General features: G+C 36.7%; 1 protein-coding gene across 2 annotated transcripts; it reads left to right on the forward strand.

Annotated features, from left to right (window-relative positions):
• The first annotated feature begins 1,401 nt into the window (after positions 1–1,401).
• LOC18423145 (glycerol-3-phosphate dehydrogenase SDP6, mitochondrial) lies at positions 1,402–18,491 on the forward strand. 2 transcript variants are annotated; one of them, XM_011627911.3, is made up of 6 exons: positions 1,402–2,164; positions 8,119–8,589; positions 10,942–11,273; positions 12,428–12,588; positions 13,538–13,796; positions 17,896–18,491. In XM_011627911.3, the coding sequence occupies exons 1-6, from the start codon at positions 1,831–1,833 to the stop codon at positions 18,169–18,171; spliced, it is 1,833 nt and encodes a 610-aa protein (XP_011626213.1). In that variant the 5' UTR covers positions 1,402–1,830; the 3' UTR covers positions 18,172–18,491. The 2 variants fall into 2 exon arrangements, with proteins under 2 accessions (XP_011626213.1, XP_088727723.1); XM_088871597.1 differs by lacking the exon at positions 1,402–2,164 and adding an exon at positions 6,113–7,839.
• Positions 18,492–20,587: the final 2,096 nt, after the last annotated feature.

Consider the following 20,587-nt stretch of genomic DNA (forward strand, 5'->3'; position numbering starts at 1 on the left):
CTCAAATCAATCATCTCGAAATTGAGATGTATGAATATATAAAAAATGATACATCTTGCAACACATTATCTAGACCGTCCATTTTCAATATTTTCATATGTTTTTAGATTAACTTGATTATAACTTTTTATTTGGAGCTTAAAATTTTATAATTGGATATGAAAATAGATTTTCAAAAAAAAAAAAAGGTTTATATAGAGGTGAAGCTTTAAACAATCAAATTAGAGCGCACCTTAAAATTTTCACTAAAAGAGGTTGTTTTGATGCCCAAATATCCTCAAATTAATCAACTCAACATCTGAATGCATGGACATGTGAAAAAAAAAGGATTTCAAGTTTTGGGAATAGTGCATCTTGTAATGCATTTTGACCGTCAATTTTCAAGATTTTAAGGTTTTTACTGATCGGCTTGATCTACACTATTTTTAAGACTATCACAACGATTTTCAATATTAAAACCATATTTTTTTATACTATTTGAAGGTGCACTCTACTTTGATTATTTAGAGCCTTGGCTCTATACAAATAGTATTGAGAAATGTGATTTCAACACTGGAAATCTTTGTGATAGCTTTAAAATATAATTTTTATATTTAATTATAAAATTTAAATGTTCAAAATTAGTGTAGATCTAACATAGCTATAAAACTTGAAAATCTTAAAAATTGATAGTTAAAAAATGTGCAACAAGATGCACTATTTTTAAAACTTGAAATTCATATTTTTCTCTTGTCCATATATCTGGATGTCAAGATGATCAATTTGAGGATATTTGGGTAAAACAACCTCTCTTAGTGAATTTTTTAAGTGGGACTTTAATTTTATTTTTTGAAATTTTAGCTTTATATAAAATTTTTTTTTTGAAGTATATATTATTATTATTATTTTTGGGTACATGGGTTCGGTCAGGTCCGGATATCGTTTGTCGGTTTGGTGCCCATAATGGTCTGCGTCCGGACCCGACACGTTGCCCATAAGGATTTACTGATCACTCTCGCATTCTCTATATCTCACGGGTGTACTTTGTATAAAGCCTAGGCTCCAAACAATCAAATTAGAGCCTACCTTCAAATAGTATGAAAAAATGTGGTTTCAATACTATAAATCTTTGTGATAAATTTGAATTATATTTATAAAATATATTGAATGTATTGTAATAAAGTTTAAAGAACGACACATCCAACAAAACTTAAAAATCTTAAAAATTGACGGTCTAAAAATGCTTTACAAATTAGATTACTTTCAAAACTCAAAATTCATTTTTTTTTTCTCATTTCCACACATTTTGATGTCGATTTGATCAATTTGAAGATAAATAGGCATCAAAACGACGTTAGTGAAATTTTTGTGGTAGGGTGTAATTTGATTATTTAGAGCCTCGGCTCTATGTAAACTTTTCTCATATCTCTCTGGCAATTTGTCTCACTCATTAGTTCTCTGTATCAAAATTGCACTCCACTGGAAGTCTCTCTATCTGACAGCGTGTTTTTCTCTCTTAATGGCAGCGTGATCTTCCATCAAATTTGGTGTCCCCTTCTCTCTCTAGAACCTGTCTTTCTCTCTCCAAATGCGTGTGCATAATTGGCAGTTAGCCATGGAGAGGGGAGAAATCTGGTTTTTCCAGCAGGTATCACGGGCGCACCACTCTCTCTTCATAATGGTCTGCCCCTTTTACCTGCAATCCGTTTCTCCTTCACTCTTCATCAAACAAAACCCCCCATAAGTGGACAGTTCTCTCTGCACTTCACTGTTGGCCCTTGAACCCTCCAAGCTTTCAGCCATGCTTTACTCTTCTTGAGTTCAAATATCTCATTTTCTGGGGTTAGAAAAATGCGCCGTGCCGCACTGGCAGCTTCGGCTGTGGCTTTTGCTGTGGAATTAGGGTTTCAGGGTGATTGGGCCTTCTCATCAAAGGGGGGAAACCATACTTTGGAGAGGGTGAGAGAGAAGATTGAGGGGTCAAAGGGCCTGGTTCCTTGTAGGAAAGAGCAGGTGGCTTCTCTCTCTGATGGTGTGGTGTTTGATGTATTAGTGGTTGGGGGTGGTGCAACTGGGTCTGGTGTGGCTCTTGATGCAGCGACTCGAGGGCTCAGGGTTGGGCTTGTAGAGAGAGAAGATTTTTCTTCTGGGACTTCCTCTAGGTCCACCAAGCTTCTCCATGGAGGTAGGAATTGGTTGTTTGAAAGAGAGAGAGAGTTAGGTATTGCTGTTTTTGTAGTTTGGTTTGATGTTTGTGTGTGTGTGTGTGTGTGTGTGTGTGTGTGTGTGTGAGAGAGAGAGAGAGAGAGAGAGAGAGAGAGAGAGAGAGAGAGAGAGAGAGAGAGAGAGAGAGAGAGAGGTATTGCTAGCTATAGTTGTAAAGTCAATAGCGAAATTTTACTTGTAGTTTGATTTTGATGTTTATATTTGTAAGTCATTATTGAAATTCTACTTGTAATTTGGTTTGGATGGTTATATTTGTATATCATTATTGAAATTTTACTCTTGAACCCCAACATGATGGATTAATGGTAACAGTTCTCTCTCACATTTTTAGGAGATGTATATTGTTGAGTTTGATTAGAGCAGAGTTTTAAAATCTGACGATTCCGTATCCCGACTGCCGATCTGGATGGTAATCGGTTGGGACCGAACTTGTTCTAGGATGGTACGGATCTAGGCCCGGTTTCCCTTGTTTCAGTATCAATAATCTTTATGTTGGCCTGAAAATTTATTTTCAACTCTAAGTGTAAAATTTAAAGATTAAAAAATAGTGTGAATTGAGCATATCTATGAACACTTGAAAATTTTGAAAATTGGAAGTCTAGATGATGCATTACAAGATGCACTATTTCCAAGATTTGAAATCTATTTTTTCTTATGTCCATAGATCGTGAAGTTGAGATGATCTAATTAAGGGTTTTTCAGCATTGAAACAACCTCTTGTAGTGAAAATTTGAGGTGCGCCTTAATTTGACTATTTAGGGCCTCAACCCTTATATAAATTTTTCCATAATTAATCTCCATGTGTTTAGCCTGCGCATGAGACAAGATTTGTAGTCATATATGTGGCACTGATATTATCACACCATAGTATTGGTGGGTCCCATGGTAAGACTCCAAGATTTCTTAAAGGATATTGGGTTCACACAATTTCTGCTGCCGTGTTGGCCAGGGTGCAGTATTCGGGATCAGCTGTAGATAGAGCCACAATAGGTTGCTTCTTCGCACTTCAGGACTGGTTACCAAAAAGACGTATTAGCCACTTGTGGATTGTTGATCATTAGGATGACCATTGTCATTAGTGTTTGAGATGGCAAGAAGATGAAGAGGGGAGGAGCGTCTGAGAAATAGCATGTAAGATATGTTCTTGAGATAGCACAAGATGTGTATAATTGTGGACCAATGATCAGAAGTGAGGCACTGCATAATTGGTATGCTTGATTAACAGAAAAGGGATTGTTTGGTGTTGTGAAGGTAAGATACTCCAGTGCAATAGTCAGTGTCTAAGAATGCAGAAGGCATTGCCTAGAAGGTTGTGTGAATCACAATAAGGGCAGAAAGGGGGGGGGGGGGGGGTTATTTATAGTATGAAGTTTCCATAGGTCTAGGCTTTATGAAAACAAAATAAGGCTGCGAACGAAGTCGTGGCCGGCAACGAGCAACCTCTGCCATAGTCACGAGTTGATGCAACAAGCCAAGCCAGTGGTAGCAACATAAAAGCACAAGTTGAAGAGGGTTTTTTGCTCTTGCGAAGCACTCTCAAACAAGAGCTTTGCTTTACCTGCAAAGCACTCTCAAACAATAGCTCAGCCTCACCTCAAATCCTTATCTGGAAAGCACTTTCAGCAACGGAAATCTCCATGATGGCTTTAAAAGCAATTTCCAACACCAACAAAAAAATTTGAAACTCAAAGTGGTACATATATTGCGGATCTGTGAACACTAATTTTTAAGGCGAAATGGACAGTCTAGGTAATTTGTTACAATATACACTATTTTTAGAGCTTGAAATCCTAATATTTTTTCACAACCATGATGTTCAAGTCGAAATGATTGATGTATAAGGTTTTCCAATACTTGAATTGCAATTTTTGATGAGTTATGAGGTGAGGCTTTATTTATTTTGATAGGCCTGCAGCCCTATCAAACCATTTTCCTTATATATATATATATATATATATATATATATATATAGTTTCTATAAGTCCCAAGCTTTATGAAAAAAAGGTAGAGCCTCGCCTCAAAACCTCGTTTAGAAAATACTTCAAACCACTATGATGGCTCTAAAATCTTATTTTTTTTTTGGGGTAGATAAGCTCTAAAATCTATTTCCTACACCGATTCTAAAATTTGTAGCTTAGGAAATGGTACAGATCTCACATTTCCATGGACAATTGAACATGGATGGTCTAGATAGCGTGGTTACACACAATTTTTAGAGCTTGAATCCTTTTTTTTTTCGCATCCATAATCCATTATGGTCAAGGTCAAGATGATTGATTTGAAGGCTTTCCGATGCCAGAACTACAATTCTTAGTGAAATTTCAGACGCGACTTTACTTTCTTTCAATAAGGCCTGAGCCTTATTTTAACCTTTTCCACATGTGTGTGTGTGTGTGGAGAGAGAGAGAGAGAGAGAGAGAGAGAGAGAGAGAGAGAGAGAGAGAGATGCCCTCCAAGTGCTCGCTATAGGAAACGGATGCCCTCCAAATGATCGATGAAATAGTGGCCTTCCAAATGCCTGATGAAGCAACAACTACGAGTAACAACATGCCGAGGCCAAGTGGCTCTAGCATCACCTTGGACAAGGTGCTAGGGGCCAAGTTGGGCCAAGGTGCTAGCCGCCTTCCTAGGCAGCTGTTTGGCCACCTAGGTGCATGCCTCGGTTGGTACCTAGATTCCCTATCCTAGGCACCTGCCTAGCCCGAGGCCCTAGGCGAGGGCCAGTGTTTCGTCCATGCTGCCACTGTTTGAACGGATGTACTAGTATCAGTTGGCGGTAACGGTAAAGATGAGGAGGATGCAGTTGTGGCATGTATCATTCCCAATCATGGCCCATGGTTTTGGGGAGGTGTTTATACGTGAAATATGAGGTTATATAGACTACTCAAAAGTCTATCCCATCTCCATTTGTGTCTAAAGTAAATTGTTCGATATCATTAAAGAAAGGGGTACCGTCGTTTTACAACTTATGGAGAATCAACCCTGAAAGATCTGTTCTTCTGAAATTGTTGGCAGTGCTGGCCTGGATTTGCGTAAAAACAAGAAAGAAAACAAGAGAAACGATTTTTGAAAAGACCTTAGAAATAGATGGACAAACAACAAGAAGAAAAATAAAAGAAATAAAGTAAAATAATAGAGTACTTGAGAAGCCGGGCATGTAGGCCTGGCACCTGAAGTTGTGGCCCAGATCAGACGAAAGATGCTGAGTTTTGCTCCCTGACCTTCGTGCTTTGCTGATCTAGAATTATCTTAAACTCTAGGGAAGTTTTGCCTTGGAATTTGCTTTTGGGACTTTGGGCTAGGAGGGATGTTCTTCTCCTAGGATTTGCTGTATTTTTAGAGATTAGGGTTTAATGGCTGCTGGAACTGAAGTCTGGATCTAGGGTTTGAAGGCCTAAGTCTAGGGATTAGGGTTTGGCAGAGGTTGGAAATTAGGATTAGGGATTCGTCTCCCAAAAGTCCCTTCTGACAACCCAAAATGGTCCTTTTATAGCAAAAAAGTTTCAAAATAAGCAACCTAAGCACCCTAGTCGATCTGGACCATATGTGGCCCATCAATGCAGTGTATGTCACTAGGCCTAGATTGACACTATGCATCGATGAGCCGTTCGTGAGCTAGACACATGCAAACTTTTTCGGGGTTGCTAATTTTGTGAGGTTTTCTGTTAATTCAGCCCTATTTCAGTTTTAACCTCAGTAATTTGTAATATTTTCGTTTTTCTCACTTAGGACCTGCCTATTTTGGGGGCCAATCTCCTAAAATGGGTTCTATGGAAAATTTGGGGAATATTCTAAGGCGAAACTATGGTTCTAGTGTAGACTGTGCTTCGATATATCCTATGATTCACTTGGCTAGTGTGCTTTTGGGGTTCAAGAACTCAGAAATAACACCAATTTCAGTGGTGGTGTCTACATTTGCCCCTCTTCGGCACTTCTTGCTCTTTGAGGAACAGGTGAGTGGCAAAGTAGTAGACACGTGACGAGTGGAAACTTAAAGCCCTATAACCAATTGGTTACAGGATAACCGCCCATCAGGTCTATCAGCTACCAAGTGATATGCAAGACAACCAGTTGTTGCAGTGGTGCATCACCCTAGCATGCATGGTCAAAGCAATGATGGGCAGGTCAATGTTGTATTATCAATGTGGTTGCATACCTGGCAGACCAGTCAAATAGAAATAGGGACCTAATGGTTGTTTGGACCAACTATTTGTGTGGGGACCACGAAAGCACCATGGCCATGATTGCTGGAGACGTGGCTGATTCCAGTTGCGAGTGGAGGGGTTGGTAGATGTGGTCGATCCATCGAGGAGAGAAGCAAGATTGTGTTGTTTCAAATGCAACTCTTGATTGAAAAGTAGTCCGTGTAGATCATCAAGATTGTAGATCATCAAGATTGGAAGGTCCTAACTGGGTTATCACAGAATTAACATAAACTTCTTATTTTGATCCAAGGTAATTGAGTATATATAGTTTGAAATAGGGAACTGGTATGGGCTGGGCAATGTCAGCAAGATTGTCAATGATGTTTTTGGCCATCTGAAGGTAGTCAGTGATGGAGAGCGTGCCTTTCTTTAATGTCTGTCTGCTTCTGGAAGCGGAGCTGCATTATACATGCTCAAGAATGGGAGGAAATCAATATTTCAATATTAATCCAAAGTGAGGGAGATTATGACAGACACTCTTAGTGGGAGATGATATAGGCTAGCTTAAGAGAAGGGGGTTTTGCTTCTGCCATTAGGCATACTCCGGGTTGATCACAGCTGAGACCTTATTGTCATCTCCGGTGAGATATTTCAGACAACATTGACATGACCAATCGATATAGTTAAAGAGATCATGGCCATGAAGGGTCAGCGGAAACTCAGCCCTCCTTAGGAGGTAATTGTGGCGATTGAGTTTCAGAGATATAAGTTGAGAGATTTTTGATAAGGGTATGGAAGAAGGGTTGGTGGAGCTGTTAATAGGTGCAAGAGCTGTGATGGGGTTCCTGGTTGGCTTCTCCACGATAGAGAGATGAAAACAAAAAGGAGGAAATTATCAGGAGTTTAACAACATAATATAATAACGCGATATCAGGGAAAAATTATTGGGAATAGGGATTTTCTTGTCTGGGTTTTTTAGGGATTCTCTAATTTTTTTCATTGTCAATTATTTGATTGAGCTTGCTCGTTTGCGTATGCCTGTAAACAATTTTTATCTTTTCAGTTAATATATGAAATATGGGTTTTCTTCAATCGGTTTGTAGGTTCTTCTAAATTATTCTTTGAGGATAATTAAGTTTGACTTTATTTAGCTGAATTTGATGACGTTGAAATGAATGACACTTTTATGTTTCATTATTTAGATTTTGATTAGTCAAGCTATGGATTGCTGCATGGTCTATGTGATTGTGATGATGCTAAGACTCGCATATGCATAGGATATATCTATTTATTTCTAATGGGATTTACGCACAGCTTAGTTTTCATAGATCAGTTAGCTTGTGGTTATTGTTATTCTTTTAAGTTCAGAGCATGTTTGAAATTAGTTCTCATTTCAATTTTGTAGATGCCTCTGTCGCCTTGCAACTTCAGTCTCAATGTACTATTGTTATACTAAGAAATTTGGTGACCATTTTCTATTTTGAGGGTGGTAAGCGTATGGGAAACTGAACTTGAAATACAACCTTTTCTTCTATTGTTTTTTCCTTTTCCAGACAGTTTAGACTTGAAACATGATTTTTGAGTTAGAGCTCCATGCAGGGGTTTTAGATGAGTAGAAATATTTCAGTTATAACCATTTGGGATTTGATCCTGTTTATAAAGTGATTGTGTTCTTAAGCACATGGTGTTTGGACAAGAAATTATGCATGCGTGATTGTGTATATTAGTTAGTTTATGGAATCTGGTCTTCTCTGTGATGTCCATGCAGGCGTGCGTTATCTAGAAAAGGCTGTATTCAATCTCGACTATGGTCAGCTCAAATTGGTTTTCCATGCACTCGAGGAGCGTAAGCGGGTTATTCAAAATGCGCCACATATATGCCACCCTCTGCCAACCATGACACCATGCTTTAGTTGGTTCGAAGTGGCATATTACTGGCTAGGTTTGAAGATGTATGATTTAGTTGCAGGCCCTCGCATCTTGCACTTGTCAAGGTATTACTCAGTGAAAGCAGCCGTTGCTGTCTTCCCAATGCTTTCCAGAGAATCTCATGGTCGAAACTTGCGAGGTGCAGTTGTTTATTACGATGGGCAGATGGATGACTCTCGTCTTAACATCGGGGTGGCTTGCACTGCTGCATTAGCAGGTGCAGCTGTGTTGAACCATGCTGAAGTAATATCCTTGCATAAAGATGAGCAGGGCTGTGTTATAGGTGCATGTGTAAGAGATAACTTGACAGGTACAATTTATATGGTTTAGTTAATAACTAAACCACTCATGTTGCATGCTGCTCCCGCTGAGAGAAAATAGATAAAACAAATCATCACTATCATCATCCGAGCCTTATAGCAACTATTCGGGAATAAATTTCAGAATATTAAATTTAATTGAAAAACGTATTATTAACTTTTATTTTTAAGTCATTAATGTTTTTTTGTAGCTGCCTAATTTTTTTATGCCTCTTTGTAGATATTTTTTTTAGCTTTCTTATGTTGTTTCTTCCAGTGTTTGCAAAATCGAACCGGAACGGTTAACCGGACAGGAGCCCGGAAGTGGTTTAACTGGCCTAATCGGTAAATTGGCCGTTTCAACCGTTTTAACCGGGCAAGTCCCGAGCGATCAAAAAAGTGTTGAAAAATAAAAAAGATACAAAAAAAAAGTTTACTAAAATATGAAAAACATATTAAGAATGATTAAAACCAAACACATTCAAATGAAGTTGAAAATTAATGAAAAAAATAGATTTTAACGAATTAATTTTGAATTAAAGTTAGTATTAATGAAAAAAACAATTTTTAATCATTACCATAATTTAAAGAATATTAAAAACTACATTATAAATCAAATTTTTTATTTTTGATTTTTTTTTTTAAATACCGGTAGATCACCAAAACCGGAACCGGCCACTGGCCGGTTCCGATCTAACCAGGCGGTTAGCGGTTAGATCACCCAGTTTTTCTAACTATGGTTTCTTCAATAAGCAAAATGCTCTTATATAAGTTCGTATTATTGGTAAGAATAGCCAGAATATAAAAGCCGTTTCTGAGTATCTAATATTTCTTATTTTTTTGCTCTCATCTATATCTTCTCCATAAGAAAATATTGTTTTTACTTCAGGATTGGGATAATACATAAAATAAAAATTTAAGGACAATTAACATGACTTTTTTGGCAACTTATTTTCATTTTGTTTTCACCCCCTCCTGTTTCTTGTCCATGAATTATTTTCTTAAATGAGAACTAGGACAAAACATAAAAGAGATTTTTACAGAGTGATTGGATATGTTTTTCTGGGAACTTTATCATTATATTTAGATAATAAATCAATGATATTTTAAAGAGAGGTTAGGGAAGTGAGCATTGAGACAGAAAAAGAGAGCGGGAGATTTTTTTTCAGCATTGTGAGGTTTGCGTTTGAAGTCTTTTCGATGGGTAGCTTTGGCGAGTTCTGTATTATATGGCGATTTTGACTGGTGAAATTTCTGTCATTATAGTAGTTAGCAAACAATTGGGTGTTGGACACAACTGGTGACACAGCCAGTGAAGTTCTTTTGGGACTGGAGGGGAAAACCCGCATTGAATAACATTTTAAATATGAAAATCCTCTTTGCCTTTTTTGAAACCTTATGATTTTCCTTCTTGGTAATTGCATCAAATAAGTGACATTGGAGTTGCAGTGCTATGTGATTTTGTTTTTCAGATACTTATGGGCCATTCTTGTGTATTTTGACATTGAATTATTTTCTCTTGTATTAATAGAAAAAAAAAATTATTTGCTTACCTATTATTTGACACTTTTATGGCACCGTCACCATCAAGAAAAAGAAAAAATAAATTTATTGGCTTAAGTAATATTTGACAAGTTTATGGCACTGTCGGCCTGTTTCCGGTATTCAAAAATCGAACTGGAAGGGTTAACCGGACATGGGCCCGGAAGCGGTTTAACCGGCCTAACCGGTAAATTGGCCGATTCAACCGTTCTAACCGGACAAATCCCGGGCGGTCAAAAAAGTGTTGAAAAATAAAAAGATACAAAAAAAAAAACTACTAAAATATGAAAAACATATAAAGAATGATTAAAATAAAACACATTCAAATGAAGTTAAAAATTAATGAAAAAAATAGATTTTAATGAATTGATTTTTGAATTAAAGTGAGTATTAATTACAAAAACAATTTTAATCTTTACCATAATGTAAAGAATATTAAAAAATACATTATAAACCAAATTTTTTATTTTTGGGAATTTATATTTATATTTTTTGAATTTTTTTTTAAACTACCGGTGGATCACTAAAACCGCCCATAACCGAAACTGGCCACTGGCTGGTTCCGATATAACCAGGTGGTTAGCAGTTAGATCGACCAGTTTTTCTAACAATGCTTGTTACCATCTATTGTGAATTTTGGTTCCTTAGGAGCTATTTTAACTATTGTAAACATCTTCTGCATCAGTCTTGCTTAGTTTGCTGCCTATCTGGACTTGACAAGCATTGCTTTTAATTTTCTCTATTTGCTTTTCTTTTCGCACTAAAAGTTCTCTCTCATTCTTTGACTGTGCTTTAGCATTTTTGTGTTTTTTTTTCAACAGGCAAAGAATTTGATGTTCACACGAAGGTTATTGTGAATGCGACTGGGCCCTTTTCTGATGCTGTAAGAAAGATGGCAGACAATGATGCAAGAGATATGATATGTCCTAGTAGTGGAACTCATGTGGTTCTTCCTGATTATTATTCTTCGCAAAGAATGGGCTTAATTGTTCCTAAAACCAAAGATGGTCGCGTGATTTTTGTGCTGCCATGGCAAGGAAAAACTCTTGTTGGAACTACAGATAGGCACTCACCCCTATCCAACCTTCCTGAACCACATGAAGAGGAGATTGACTTCATACTTCAAGCCATTAGTGATTACCTGAAAATAGAGGTGCGCACACAGTTTAGAGCTTTGCTTTAGCCTATTGGTTTAATTGTAAATGAGTATGCTGGTCCGTCCTAAGCAGGGTCCTGGGAGGGGTGGGCTGGAACGGTCCTAACCTTTGGCTTATGCACAAAGTGGCCACTCTTAGGACTCGAACAGTGGTTTTCTGGCAAATGCTAGAAAATGTGTAAATTTCTAACGGGGTTATGCCTGTGTATTAGGTGTTATGGCACTCTTCCATAGCCAATATCTTCCATCTCATGTCAATTGTCTGGAAATAGGATTCACCTTTTTGCATTCCATAGGCCCTTGTAGTTTACAGTTTCTTTAGCTGCTTTCAAGCTAGTAATCACGACCTTTTTGTTTTACTCATCATGTGGCATTTAGGAATTAGAACCTGTTCCTATTGGTCATAATTAAGATTTCTATGTTCATTGGGGAGCTTCTTGATCCAATCTCATGGAAGCAGGGACGGGAGGTGGATGGTGGATTATGGAACATGTTAGGAGAGGATAGGTAGGAAGGTATGTGACTGATTGCTAGGAAGTTGGAAGGTCCAGATTGAATCCTGCCAAGGGTTCTCAGGGAAGGTGGACAACGAAGCTTTTAGTTTTGTGATTTGAGGAAAGGTATTGTGTTCGTGGTGGTCTTTGGGCAATGGCAACAAAGTCTCACACAATGGTGATGGATTCCATGCATTAAGAAATATAAAGAGAATTAACAACATGAACGTGTGGTCTTTGACATTGAGGAAGAGAGCAGGAACTTATGTGTATTTTCTTGATGTGTTTTTTTTTGTTTTGGACACCACTTTAAAACTTGGAGTTAACTGCATATTATTACCTTCCTGAATGAGAACCTAACTTGAATCTATTTGTATAATCCCAGATCCATGTAAACTGATGTATTATGCATGAATTTTGGGTCTTGTTACATTCTCTTTTGATGAAAGTGACTTTATATTACTATATTAGGATAGTTACAGAAAGGACTCAGAAGATGTGAGTCAAGGCATCCCAAAGGCCGGGTGCTCAAAACCAGCAACAGTCTTGTTACACTCTTGTGTTGGCCAGTAATTATTATTGGCTCGTGGCCATGTGTATGCTGGGTTCTGTGTTTTTCTTTTGCTTGATTGGAGAATTTTCTTTGAAATTTGTTAGGTGAGACACTCCGATGTCCTCTCAGCATGGAGTGGTATACGTCCATTGGCTACCGATCCTTCAGCCAAGGACACTGCTAGCATTCGCAGAGATCATATTATATGTGTGGATTGCCCTGGTCTGATTACAATTACTGGTGGGAAATGGACTACTTATCGAAGGTAATTGTTTTGCTCTGATTTTCTCCATTTGATATGTAAAGGTATCTCCATCCCTCTCTCTTTGTCTCACTCACATAGCAACCTGATTCAAAAAATATGGTTCTCTTACCTTATATGCTGTTATTTGTGATTGTGGTTGAATGAGGTTTCTATGCAGATAGCATCCTCTTCTGACATGGGAGGATTCCATTGGATAGTTTCTGGGATCTCTTATCTAAGGAGGCACTCCTGGTCATGGAATGTGGTTCCATGGTTCAGGAGCCAGTACTCGTTCCCAACGCTTTGCATCCCCTGTTTTCTTGGGAACTCTTTCTTCTAAAGTTGTTAAGAACCCAATCTCTCCTTTGGTGGGCTGCATTGTGGAACCTACAGAATGCATCATTAGGTAAATTTTGGGTTTTAAGGAGTGAGGTACATTTTTATTCTAGATATAGCTAAAAGAGAAGGTTGACTTGTTAGCTGACCTCAATTAGTTGGAATAAGGCTCGGATGATGATGATATAACTAAGAAAACTCGAGCACCAAAATCCGTCTATCATTTTTTTGAAGTGTATCTTATTTTTACATACCTATAAATTTATAACAAGAAATTATTACTACTTAGTTATATGTGCGCTCCCTAATTAGGGAGCTTCTGGTAAGCAATGATCCCTGCTCCCTATCCACCATGACTCCCAAATCTATTCCTGCTCCCGACAACTATGTTCAATTGTTGAATTCTATAGATGCATGGACTTCTTTGGCCATTGGTATGCAGCTTTTTTTAATCTTCTGTGTAATTTTTTAAACTTCCAATATTGTCGGTTGGGTTTATGAATTAAATAAGAGAGAAACTAATAAATATCTTAAAGAGATAAACTAATATACTGTTCATGGCTTTTTAATCTGAGATGGTGTTGTCATCCATTAGAAAAGAGAATCTTATTCTCATTGTGATTTTGGTTTTTAGCATGGCAGAGGATGCTGTTGATGCCGCTATTAAACATGGGAATTTGAGCCCTTTGGGTGGTTGTGTAACGGCCAATCTTCCTATAATTGGTGCCTATGGATGGGAGGCATCATCCTTCATAGCTATTGCTCAGAATTTTTTGCGCATGAAAGTCACACGTGATGGGAAGACAGTGCCCGGGACAATGGATACCCCTATAGCAAAGCACCTCTCTCGTGCTTATGGGAGCATGGCCATGCATGTCGCCGCAATAGCTCAGGTCAGTACTCCAAAATCTCATCTTGTAATTAGTGAAGTGAATTGAAGGTATTTATCGTAAGAAACTTATAAAGTGCACCTCTCAAAACCTATACGTTTGGTTGAGCTCTGATTATCCTTATAGTTCTCTCTCTCTCTCTCTTCCCCCCCCCCCCCCCGCCCCACGCCACCGCCCCCCCAAGAAAACAACCCACCCAATCCTAAAACTCTGCAAATTAGGCTAAGCTTAATAAAATGTAGAAATTTGAGATTTGACATGAACTAGAGAGAAAATAGGACATGCTAATAGAATATCATGACTATTTTGGACATTGTTAGAAATTTTGGACATACACATGATTTTCTTGTCTCCTTTAAATATGATATATATTTCGAGAATTCCCCTCTCATAACAGATTCAATAGACCGTAGTACCGTACAAGAGAACAGATATGTTTTTTAGTATCGATTATGACATTTGAGAAGTTATTGCTTTTATATATAGGAGCCAACAATTGCTGGATGGATTTGTATTTGATTTGAGAGGATATCTATTATGAATGATTTGTTTTTGAGAGGTATTACTGTAGAAAGAACCTATAATGCAATGGAAACCAAAGCACCGTCCAATGAAATAACCCACTAGAACAGCAGGTGAGTGGGTTCTCTACTCTGTTCATCACTTTCCATCATTTAGTTGTTATGTTTAATAGTTCTTTAAGATTATTGATGAAGATCCTAAGCCTTGAAAGCCAGCCGGTCACTGCTGATACTCTTTCTGTCGGAGTTCATTAACACCCCTTGACGAAGAGAGCTAAACCGTTGCACTCAATCCTGCCACTGAACCCTCCACCCTTTTTACCTTCGTGAAAGAAGCTACAGTTACCCCAATGGGACTTTTAATCATTCATTGGATAATAGTATGCTTTCCAAAGACAAAAGACTATCAATATGTGTGCAACATTTAGACAGTGGGTTTCTATGGACCTGTTAAAATAATGGTCAACCTTGTACCAGTGTTCTAAAACCAACACTCAGCATTGGGATTTAGAAAGTGCCTGTCAGCTCAGCAAGTCCTGATTGCATCCACTGCGTCCTTCCTGAGTCCTAGAAAATTTGGTTAGAAAATTCCAAAAAACAGAAAATAAAGAATAAGGAAAATCATAAAATTACAAAAACTATATATAAAATGAAAAAAATGTGAACATTCTTTCACCCAAATTTCTTTCGCACCAATTTATTCAACAAATGTGAACATTCTCCAAAAAAAAATAAAAAGCAAGAAAAAAAAATATTCTAGCCAAACCCAGATTTGAAACAAAATTCCCCAATTCTGTTGTTCGAGCAAGATCAATGAAGAATAAGCAAGCAAAGGGAGGGAAATTTCCTGCACCCCCTCTTCATATCATAAAAGCATCAGGCTTGGCATGTTCTTGAGGGCCCGCTCAAGTCTGACTTAAACTTGCTTGAGTTCCTGTTGCAACTCAGGCGAGTAGGTCTACAATAAGGCCTCTCCAATGAGTTGGGGGGCTTTTTGATTCGTCAGGCTATTGTGACTGAGTAAGTCGGTCTAGTCCAAGTCGGACTTGGTACTAAACTTTTATTGTTTTACCAACAAAAGTAAAAGAAGGGAGATGATGTAAAAGCACCCTCCTTGGCGGTTTTATTTATATATCTATCTGCGTATGTATGAACTTTTTTATGATTGAAAAAATAAAAGCCAAGAACTTTAATAGGGCATTTAAATTTCAAACCTTTTGGATTTGATTCATTTTGATGCATCATGAGAGGTCACAATCGGTGATTTAAAGTTCTATGTTCGTTTAAAACATCAAAGATTGGAGATCGGGGGAATAAAGGTGAGTTATCTTTGGTTCAATTATACATATAGAGGTCATCTTTGGTTAAATCATAGTTGCCCAATCTAGGCGGCAATCCTGCTCAGGAGCTTCAGGAAAGGGATCTTTTAGGGTTATTGATTTTTAAATTTTTGTTGATATCAATCCTTGATATTAGGGATCTTGATCCCCTTCATTAAAGACCAAAATAACAATCAAACTGATGATTTTCTTTATTTATAGCCAACTAGCAATGCAACTATACTTAATGTAGTTGTATTGCTTGCTAGCTATAAATAAAAATATTCTTATTTTGAGTGTATATAGCCATAGACTATATACACTCTTTAAGGTTGGGAGAAAGATCCTCAAAAGGTACCAAGTTCCGTAATTTGGGATCTTAATTCCCAAGATATGCATTGTAAGGAAGATATGCATTGTAAGGACAAGGCTTCCAACCATAGGGATCTTCTAGCATTTCACGATCCCCGGCTCTCGATCCCAATAACTATGGGTTAATTATACATATACATATACTTTATATATATTTTTACATGCATTATATGTTATTAATTTATTATACGCGTTATTACATGCATTATATGTCATCATCATCGTCCAAGCCCTATCCCAATTGTTTTGGGTCGGCTACATAAATCTTGTTCCTTCATTTTTTTGTATCAAGGGACATGCCCTCAGTAAGACCACAAGTTACCATATCTTTTCTCACTACTTTTGGAGTTCTATCCATGTCTTTGTGGGTCTTCTTCTTGCCCTTTTAGTGACTTCTACTTGAACCAGTTCGCGCTTTCTAATCAGTGTTGTATTAGGGCTCTACTGCAATGGCTAACCCACCTAAGTCTACTTTCCCTCATCTTATTGCTTATTGAAGTCACTCCTAAGTTCCCTCGTATATATTCATTCTGAATTCTATATTCTCATCTCAGCTACACTCATCCATTTCAATATTCTCATCTCAGCTACACTCATCTTATAGATATGTTGTTTCTTGACTGCCCAATATTCTGTCCCATAAAGCATGGCTGGTGTTATAACCATCCTATAGAGCTTCCCCTTCAATCTCAATGGTACGCGGCAATCAAAAGGGAGGACCTGAGGCCAGAGAAAGTTGGGTTGGGGAATAGAGCTGTAAGCGCAGTGGGGAGGACCGGGTGGGGCTATGATCTTCTCATTGATTGTTGGGAACAAGAACTCCTCTATATTCGAAATAAAGACCAGCCATCCTATAGAGCTTCCCCTTCAGTCTCAATGGTACGTGACAATCACATAAAACTTTGGATGCACATCTCCACTTCGCCCACCCTACTCTTTCTTAATCTCTCCATTCTCTAAGATTATCGACCCTAGATATCTGGAACAACCACTTTTAGGTATTTTTTGACCATCAATTTTAACTACTTTCTGGTTTCTATTCCTATTATTACTGAACTTACATTTCATATTATATGTAATAAGTTTTAATGCATGAATTTATTTTACATGCATATATGTGTATATGTAAGGATGGGGCACCTCAAAACTGAGGTGCCCACATCGTGCCTAGGCGTCCAGCCCCCTCGGCTGCCTAGGCACTGCCTGCTGCTTTTTAAAAACTTCGTGACAATAAAATAGAACATGTTTTTATAGGTACATGTGCATATTAAATCATTGACTAAAAAAATTATTGGATTGGTAGAAATAGTAGCATCTCCTATTATTTCATTAGACATTTGTCTTATATTTTTGTACATGCCCGTTCTTTTTGTAATGTCTGAATATATTCTACTGGCTTTCAAATTTTAAGATTTTTCTTATATTTTTTTATGATGTGCTTTTATCTTTTTGAGATTCGTACACTATATACTACGAGGGGCATGCTACGACTACTAAATATAGGCAGAGATGGAAACTGGGCTATCCCTCTGAAGTGGAAATCAAAAGAATTGATTTCTTCTTGTTTCTTTTCTCTTTCATGACGATTTTCCCTTGGGTAGCATATGAATTCAGAGAATGTGAATTTGGTTGCATGAGGATTACAACGAAATTGAGATAACCCATTAAAGAAAAAAAGGTCTATTATTATTATTTTCCGAGTTTTCGTTTTCTTTAGTTCCATATGAATAGAGTTAATGGTAAATGAATTGCAGTGAATTTGGTTTGCATGAGGATTGCAACCAAATTGAGATAAACCCATTAAAGAAAAAAGGTTGATTCTTATTCTTTTCCAACTTTTTTGTTTTCTTTAGTTCCATATGAATAGAGTTGATGGTAAATGAATTGCAGAATGAAAGCTTGGGAAAAAGGCTTGCACATGGTCACCCCTACATGGAGGCAGAGGTGGCTTATTGCGCGAGGAATGAATACTGTGAATCAGCCATCGATTTCATCGCTAGGAGGACGAGGCTTGCTTTTCTTGATAGAAATGCTGCAATTAGGGCCCTTCCGAGGGTCGTTGAGTTATTGACCAATGAGCGAGGGTGGGGGCCTGAGAGGCAGGAAAAGGAAATGGAGGATGCTCTCTTCTTCCTTGCTACTTTCAAATCTGGCACCGGATTGTAAAAGCTATGGGTAATGAATGATCCCTTTGCCCCCCCTTCCTTTATATATAAAAACAAGGACATTTTTCCTTGGGTAGTTTAAAAAGAAGGCTACTCAGGGCTTTATGGACAAAATTCGAACTGTGACCTCCCTCGCCAAACCAGTGTCATTTCTGGGGTTGTTTATATGTTAATAATCTTGATTTTTTTTGTTTTATGTATTTAAAGCGGGGTGTGGAGAGAAGAGAGTGAGGCCCTTAACTAATTGGTTTCAAGAGAGAGATGGACTGTCTGTGTAGTCGTTGATAATTGGTCAGTTTTTATTGTTTTGGTTTTTGGTTACACTTATCTTTGGGCTTTTTACCATATGCTTTTGTAGCGGTTCATGTCTTTGCTTAAGGGAGATATTTGCCCTACACTCACAACACTAATGCTTTCTTTGGGTGTTCGTTCATTTTTTTTTTTACATTTTTTATTTTGTGGTTGTTTTTAGAATGAAAGTGTTATATTTAGAAATTGGTTTCATACAAATGGTTCTAACATTATTTGATTTGTTATGATCGTTTCATTACTAATAACTGTTGCATGAAATCATATATATATATATATATATATATCGTTTATTTTCATCACCGTTCAAAATTCATCGTACGATTAAGATTATTCGATAGTATTTTTTTATTTTTTTTCTATAAATTGAAATGATTTAAAATTTAAAGCGTGCGATCATAAAAAATAGGCGAATTTAAGAAAATTATTAAAAAGATATTTTACATGAAAAAAATTAATTGAAACATCTTTAAAAAGTTTTGGAGGTATTTTGATCAATTTTTTTTTCGAATTAATTTTTTTATATATTTATTAAGTGTATTTCACTAAGATGTACATACGTTTCAAATTTCAAATCATTTCGATTTGTAGAAAAAAAAATGAAAAATAAAACATTATTGGACAATTGTGATTGTGCGATGAACTTTAGACTGTGATGAGAGTAGATAAAATCACTGTTTATTTTCATCTATAGGTGTTGGGAAGATTTATATATATATATAGGAAAAGCCTTAAAAACACAGGTGAACTGTTATAGTGTTTTGCCATGTTCGGGACGGTTTTATGTAAAAATCGCTTTTGGGGTCGTGTCGTTTCTCATATTTTTTGTGTGAAAAAGAATCCCATCACGGACATGCTATGCTCATAACATCAACATCGTCCAAAAAATTTGTACAACTCCAAACCTATGGGTGAAAACATTGTTTATTTTCGTCTATAAGTGTTTTATATTCTCATATATATATATATATATATATATATATATATATATATATATATATATATGAGATTGTGTACAATGAGACCAGTTATATTGGTACAAGGAGGTTGCAATTGCTATTGACGAGAGATGTTAAATTTAATGGCTTGGAGTGGCACACTGTTGGAGAATTATTTTCTGAAATGTGTCTAATGAATGATACATTCACAACTGCTCGATTTAAAATTTTATAGTGAAGAATAATTGTGACTTCATTTAAAAAGAAACGGTCTCTTCTCTTTATATATTTTTCCTATATATAGCTTTGTGAACGTGTATAGATAGACATTTAAGTGTCCATATTTATACATATTGTTATTAATAGTAATTAAAATTTGCAAAGTAACAACCACCATGTATGTATGCGCACACTCGCATTATACGAGAGTTTTGTTATTTACCTCGAACAAATATACTTGTATGTGTGTGTATGTATGCTATATATTTTATCTAATCTATTTATTGGATAATCTCTCTATTTCTTGTTCTCTTTTTTGTACACATGTGCGTATGTATATACACGTGGGTGCTATTTATTTTCTTATTTAATAAACAATAAACTTGAAAAATCATGCTTATAAACGTGGACACTTGGGGTATATATTTACGCATATACAAGGATATATGATACATAATTTGTAGACATTTAGAGTTATGTAACGTATATAAATGTGCGTCTATGCATCATCGTCACCATTGGTCCAGGATTTTTACGAAATGTGTTCATGCATCTATAAATAGGCATCTTGCACACGAAAACACATATACGTACATACATGAATATATACGTATATACATACCCAAGAGTCTGAACTCTGAACTTACTTTCACAACATATAAATATATACATACATACCCAAGAAAAAAAAAAGGTATATACATACTAAAGAGTCAACTTACTTTCACAACATACAACTGAGTATGACATGGGTGTGCTGGTATGTATGTCATCATTGTCATGATCATCATCATCATAGTTTTTTTTTTAATTATTTAGGTTCGGCTGTACACACACTCTTAATGTGTTATTTTTTAGCTAATTTAATTAAAAACAATTTTTGATAACCGTGCATAAGACTATAGACACTTGTATATACATACCTATTCATGTATTTACATGTGTACATGG

The sequence above is a fragment of the Amborella trichopoda genome, chromosome 7 (genome assembly GCF_054954075.1).
Source record: "Amborella trichopoda isolate Santa Cruz 75 chromosome 7, AtrichopodaSantaCruz75HAP2 v2.0, whole genome shotgun sequence".
In the NCBI taxonomy this organism is placed as follows: Eukaryota; Viridiplantae; Streptophyta; class Magnoliopsida; order Amborellales; family Amborellaceae; genus Amborella; species Amborella trichopoda.

Bases quoted from the DNA above. Each gene is read 5' to 3' on its own strand.
- LOC18423145 (XM_011627911.3), top strand. From the start codon at position 1,831: ATGCGCCGTGCCGCACTGGCAGCTTCGGCTGTGGCTTTTGCTGTGGAA. The intron at 12,589-13,537 runs GTAATTGTTTTG...TTTGGTTTTTAG, and splicing joins AAATGGACTACTTATCGAAG to CATGGCAGAGGATGCTGTTG. The intron at 13,797-17,895 runs GTCAGTACTCCA...AATGAATTGCAG, and splicing joins ATGTCGCCGCAATAGCTCAG to AATGAAAGCTTGGGAAAAAG.